Raw genomic sequence first — 6797 nt, 5'->3', positions numbered from 1 at the left:
GACATTAGCATATAAGTTCATTTGTGTTGGAAAATGTCCTTATGAAAGAAGACTAAACTTAACCTAAACATACATCCAGTCATAATTTGTAAACCATACCTAGCCAGAACTCTCCCCTCAAGTCACCAAACCCTGTCTTGTAGTCCTCCCAGTCTCGATAGAAGTTGACTGAACCATCTTGGCGCTTTTGGAATAGCTGGTGACGGAGACATGGAGATTTTTTATCAGAAATACATGAAATCTAATGATAAAATGACCGCGTGAAGAAAACCCCTCCATAGTTCGCCCATAATCTCATGCAAACATGTTGAGAGTTTGTTGTCTGGCACATAAAACCATATTCAAGATAGCTAATGAAGGGCACAACGTTAACTTGCATCCCTTACCGTCCACCCACCCCCGTCAGTGTCCATGTCACAGTAGACGTGAACAGGACTTTTCCCTCCTCCATCAGGGTAGATGGTGTACACCCCGCTGGTGTCGTGTCCAGTCGTTAACAGTTCCATACAGTCACGGGGACCGTTCAGCTTGCCTATTTTTAGAAAAGGCATATTTGAAGTAAGTATTAAAGTAGATCAAAACAACGTCGTAAATAAATAAATAATTTTTGCCTAGAGTACAAATGTTTTACTAAAAAGTGTTTTTAATTGAAGCCTAGATCAATTCTCAATGAAAAACCTAGACAGTTCATTTTCGGGTTCTTTACTTGAGAATAAATGAAGGCTTTGAAGAGAGAATGTGACACAATTGATATACATTATGATCAAATTTACATCGACGGTATAATAAAAAGTATACTCTTCTACAAATTATCAAAAATCACCTCAGTGTAACTAACGAAAGGTAGTAGTTGCTACCTGAAACATCTGACCGTTACCAAAACCATAGCCATTTTCTTGCAGCTTGTTGAGTAAATGTTATTTGGCAAACCTGACATTTGGCCCAATAGGGTCTGCATCTGTTGTATTGCAGTTCCTTGTTGCTGGATGATGATGATCTGGTCTTCCACTGTTGCGTGTAGTTGTTGCACAGTAGTCTCTAAAGCAACTATCGATACCTGCCGCACACAAATATCATTATCACATTCATGTTATAGATTTCTGAAAATAATATGCTGGAAAAGGTGAATACAAGTAATACCAAAAAGTCAGTAAACCATATCTCTGACTCAAGACAAGATATGCCTATTTGTGACTGGCGTTTTGATATATTCTGTTTTGAAGAGACGTACAGGTCATTTGTTTAGAACGAAAAGTGATGAAAAAACATGTTTATAACTTGCTGTTCTTTTAGTTTCCTTTGATTTAAGATTCTATTTGGATATCAAACATAGTAGAAGATGAAGTCCGCCATAGTGTACTATGTACGTTAATAATAGAAATATCCTATCTAGTTACATAGAATGTAGATTTCCTCACTTTAGACATATGAGTAGCACAAAAAAATTTGTGTGTGTTTTGACAAACGACTATTGCTAAACCCAAACAGTCCTACATTTTTACCATTACCAAGAAGAGAGAAAATGGAACTTCTATGCTAGACAAGATATACAATACTTTTACGTGCATGTTTTGTCTTTGTTGTAACCAGCATTTAGCTGTGTTGGGCAAAAATGTACAATAAAGGCCTTCATTCATTCATTCATATAATCAAGAGATGTGCGAAACTCCTTACCGTGAATTGGGCGTCAGTTCTGTTCCTCAGTTCTTCAATATCAATCTGCAGGTGGCCGGTGAGCACAACCAAGTATTCAAGCGCCTGGCAAGAACCGGTGGAAACACCCGCATCGATTTCACTCGAGCTCAGATCCGTTGGCACATTTGCGGCCGAGTAGCGCAGGAGTGCGAAAAGCACGATTGGAAAGAGAGCCATGGCAGTGTGTTAACAATGACAAACTAGCCAAGGGTAGAGCCTTTATATAATCTAACTTACCATGGACAGATGGTAACTCTTGTACGTTTTTTATTGCTTTTACAGCGTCATTGAAAGTATGTCTCAAGTGTGTACTAAACAATACTGTAATGTTGACTTGGGTTGAAAGGTGTTTAGTATCCTATATAAAAATTTACTTTGACCTTCCATGGACCATCCATGGACAGATGTTCAACTCTTGTCGTTTTACTGCGTTTTACAGTGTCATTGCAAGTATGTCTCAAGTCTGTGACCTTATCTTGCTTAATGTAATTTTGAACACGATATAATTCAGGAGGGCAATTCCTCAATGACTGTTTGCCAAACAATCGGGTAATGTTGACTTCGAAGGTATTTAGCATCCTACTGGTCATGATATTAGCGAAGTTTAAGGTTAACGTGGAAATGAAATGTTTACAAAGCAATTCTAGGCATGGGAATCAGACTATTCACACCCCTAAATCATACCAAAGCTCTGATTGACTTATGGGCAATAATAACTATGGACCAATTTGAACATATATTCAAAAGCATGAGTTTTATCATGTCATATATATATATATATTAGACGAAGTCGTCTGGAGAATCCAGGATAGTTCATTGTCAATGAGTGTGCCGGAACGATTTTCACAGCATTATGGTAGCAGCACATGTGTAAATGTGTACCTAAAGGATTGTGCATTTCACTGTTGTAGAAGTAGAGGAGGTACAGAAAGGTAGCGTTATTGAAGGACTGTGTAGAAATATGACACGCATCTTAACTTCTACCTTCACTTTAAGGGATGTTATGACCAATAAAATATTTTATACATTGAAACCATTTGCATTTTCTTCATTTTTTTTCATCCTGAGTTCGTATAGGCCGTTTTGTTAATTGTTTCACTAAGCGTGTGTTTTAAAATGAGCTCACCAGCTGTTGCCATAGTTTCAATCTTCCACGGCGAATGTTTCAATGTAAAACTAAGTAAATGCGCTAGCATGCTATTTGTGATTAACATGTACATGCTGAGAACCTTCATAGAAGAACTTTATAGAAGAACTTTACTGCGCAACGATCGTACACCGTACAATGTATGGCAAGAAAAAAAAGAGGAAACAAACTTATCATCCTAATTACTAAAACAAGTATCAAACATAGTACATATGCAGATTATGAATATAGAATGAAATTGACATCCTAATTTCTAGAACAATAAGAGCTAGCCTAAATATTGTATTACAATTGAGTGGGCTAATTATGAATTTCGGCATTTTTTCTTATGACAAAGCAGTCTTTTATATATTTACCTATTTTAGCATTGTGGGAGTTGTCACATCTGAATATATAATCAAATATGCCTGTAGCATTGAGTCTCTTAAATTCTGTTGTATTTGATTGGAGGAATGTGAATAACTTATTACGTGAAACATTGTACCTACTGCACATCATGACAAAGTGAAATTCATCTTCAATTTGCTTTGGACAGAATTTATATACGATTGCTAAAGGTGGACTCACTGAACTTGGGTCACCTGTGCGGCACTGCGGGGTTGGTAGATGACTCAACGAATGTCAGAGATAAAGAACGAATTTTCGTCCGTTTTGTGTATTTGTTGTCTTTTCATGTCATACTTTTACGTATTTTTTACGTAAAATCTAAATTATTAAAGATCTTGAAAATAACAAAACAGTGCCACACCGGTGCCACAAATTCAGTGAGATGCCACCTTAAATATGGACAGATGGTCAGCTCTTATGCGATTTGCCTGGTATAGCTTAATTAGGGCGTCATTGGAGGTGCTTATTTTTCAAGTACGTGACCTTTTCTCGCTTTGAACACCAAATCATCCAGGAAGGAACTTCTTTTAAGGCTGTTTGCGAAGCAATCGGAAAATTTTAATAGACTTTTTAATATCAAAGCTTTTACGCTACTGGTCAGAATATTAACGGATATGTAAGTTACATATATATATCATCTAATATAGAAACTAGAGTTCGGGGACCTCATACCTCCATGAAATATTTATTGCTTTTTTGTGGATGGTATGTATGTTTATAGTCGGTTGTATTTGAGAGTAATGGTTATATAACATAAATGTTATGGGAAAGTAGTGGTGTACTTATTTAATGACACAGAGGATGTCCATCTGATTAGTAATTATCAAAATGTGACACTTAATTGTGTAATGTGCGTTTAAGAGGTCGACGGCATATGGTAGCGTGGTGTTCCTTAAGCTTGATGTTTGGCATTTAAAATGTCTCAGGTTGTCAGCATTATTGAGGTTCGACTATGTGCCTCGAGCTCAGAGCTGTGTGGTGAGAGGAAGTTGGGAAACTCAGAAAGAAGAAGGGATGTGGCCAACTTTAGTCAGATGGTGATTTGATTTTCCACCAATATGTCATAACATCAGCTGTTCACACGGTACAAAAACGAGATGCACACTTTCCTCTGACAGCCCTACACCAACTGTAAGATGAATACTTGGCGCCAACCCCGTCTGCTACAAAACAAGTACCATTGGCTACTAAAGAGACAACTAACAACTACCCCTTATCGTGACAAAATCAGAACATCTGTATCGCCCCTCCTGTACGCTAAGACCAGTCCCAACCAAATAACCGGGTTATATGGGTAATATGGTGCTGTCAGGAAAATCTCAAATATCTTGAGACTGAAGCGTTGGAAATACCTGAAATTTGGCAGGAACTTAGGCAGGAAACTATTGTTTTCAGAAATGAAGAACATGTGTGTCAAATCTGCATAATATCTATATTATCTATTGACAAATATAGTATTAGATTTAACAAAAAATGGCTCGCGCACCACCTTTGCCGATGGCTGCGAATATTGATTTTTTTAGAGGACATAGCGACAGTCGCATAGTATAAGAATAAGTTTTCAGAAAATAAGGATATGGTCAAATTTTTATGAAATTTTAAATTTGCCCTTGTAGTGGCGATATTTTGGGGGGTTGCAATTACTTTATCAATGAATAGTTAATTGTGTGATGATAAAATAGGTTTTCCAAACAATTATTCATGTAGACCAACTTCTTGCGCCTTGTTTTCACCCGATATCAACTCTGTAGCTAGTGACTAAAGGTGGTGCCCAAAGGTTTAAAGTTTAGATTCTTGTATTCTGGAATTTGTGTGTCCCTTCTCAATCCATCACTGTCAATCAACATGACAGCTGAATATCTGTCAAAGCATAAGTCCTATTTAGCACCCCCTATCAAAGTAATTAGGTGCAATTATCTCAAATTATGCATAGAGTGCAAACAGAAACATCCTGATGGGTGAGCACAATGGCCCGGTCATTAAGTGTTTATACAAGAAGGCTTTTCACTTCCTTGGTTGAAACAAGAAGCATGGTTTGAAAGGAAGTTTGTTGGCAAAAGAATTCTTGGAAGCGTCAACAACTTTTTTTGTACATGGTGCGTAAGGAAACTTCCACCACAACAGATAAGCCGTAATTCCGAACTATGAAAATACCAGGTGATTAATGGGCAACACGTTACTACTAGTAGGCATTTGTAGCCTCATTTGCAGACTTTTAGAGCTGCTTTGTTTATGATTTTTTGGGAACACTGATTCGCGGTTTTCAACATGGGTTTAAGTTCTCTAATCCGGGGAAGGGAGTTGGCCGTGAGTTTTCCCAAGCTTTTCTCATAAAATCTCCTTGAATTTATACCCCCCCTCCCCCCATCTTTTTGCACTCCGATCAGTACTGTAAATAAAGAATCAAGTATATCACAACTGTATTGCTGTCATTTTCAGTTTTTTTTTTTTGCATTTATTTGCTCTAGTATGTCATTTTTTGTGTTCGTGGCCACATGAATTCGAGTCAAATGATCAATAAACCAAGGACGCAATCTTCCCTGGATAAAGATGGCGGAGCGTATACGAATAGACGCGTCCTTTTAGCTCGGATTATCCAAAACTAAAGACACAGACAATACACATCTCCAAGCAGATCATGCGGTAGCAAAAGATACAAATGTAGTATCAAAAGCTGTCAGAAGAATGAAGCTGCAATGGCCTACGACAAGTACGAGTGTGTTTCCGATTTGGCAAGCTTAGTATAATAAACGTTACGATACTTCGGTTGCCAAACACACACCTGGGCCGGCTTCACTCCCCTGGCAGCTTTTGGTACTATCTTATGCTACCGTAGGATCTACTTGGAGAGTAGGTTTTCATGAACTTTGATAAGTACTTCTTGAATATGTGGTGTCATCCTAGGGCTACACTATATTGAAGGCCATGTATGTTTTTAGGCAATTCACTCGTCAACCCATGAAAGCCGTGAAATTCAAACTAAATTTTGATCCGTCAGTTCGATCTGCGAACTCAGATATATATGCTGTTGTAAGATACCAACTTAGTTCACAGCTATTGGTCCTGTAATACTATAAGGTCACGTATGCACAACGGCTTAATGTTTATTTTCCAATTAACGTTTGGATTACGACCATTCCCGTTAAAAGGGCTTTTTATACCTAAAAGACGTAATCCTCAAGACGAATCACTACAAACATTCAACGTTTACCGTGGTAAATGTTGCGAGCTATCAAAATGCAACAACTTGGCACCACTTTACAGTAAAAGACTGATTAGAAACATATTTGGTACTTTGAATTGAGTGTTTTAGGTCCGCAATTTTGTAGCTGAACAACTTTGCTTCAACTTTTGGACATAATGGCAGACGATAAATGTGTATTGTCTTACTAAGTTTGTTGTCTGACATGGGTGTAGCAGACACCTATTGTTATGCTGCGTAGCTTGAGCTTCAGGTGTGTAAAACATGTTCTTGTTCTTCACACATTTAACAACATTATGCTTCCACTTGTAAACTTGATAACGTGAAATATGCCTTGGTAATAGTTTGTCAAATTGGCAATGGCTA

The 6797-nt window shown here is 37.7% G+C and overlaps 1 protein-coding gene across 1 annotated transcript in view; it reads right to left on the bottom strand.

Annotated features, from left to right (window-relative positions):
- LOC118421173 (ficolin-2-like) overlaps window positions 1-1878 on the bottom strand; it is an 8140-nt gene extending 6262 nt beyond the window's left edge. Inside the window, exons 1-4 of the mRNA XM_035828334.1 lie at window positions 1675-1878; window positions 931-1057; window positions 387-532; window positions 100-196 (exon numbers count right to left, since the gene is read on the bottom strand). Of these exons, the coding sequence (XP_035684227.1) occupies window positions 100-196; window positions 387-532; window positions 931-1057; window positions 1675-1872 (568 nt within the window). The 5' untranslated portion in view covers window positions 1873-1878. The remainder of the gene's footprint in view (window positions 1-99; window positions 197-386; window positions 533-930; window positions 1058-1674) is intronic.
- Between the last annotated feature and the right edge of the window lie 4919 nt (window positions 1879-6797).

The sequence above is a fragment of the Branchiostoma floridae genome, chromosome 8 (assembly GCF_000003815.2).
Source record: "Branchiostoma floridae strain S238N-H82 chromosome 8, Bfl_VNyyK, whole genome shotgun sequence".
Classification (NCBI taxonomy): domain Eukaryota; kingdom Metazoa; phylum Chordata; class Leptocardii; order Amphioxiformes; family Branchiostomatidae; genus Branchiostoma; species Branchiostoma floridae.
The sequence above is the reverse complement of the archived record's forward strand: the minus strand, read 5'-3'. Positions and strand labels throughout refer to the sequence as shown.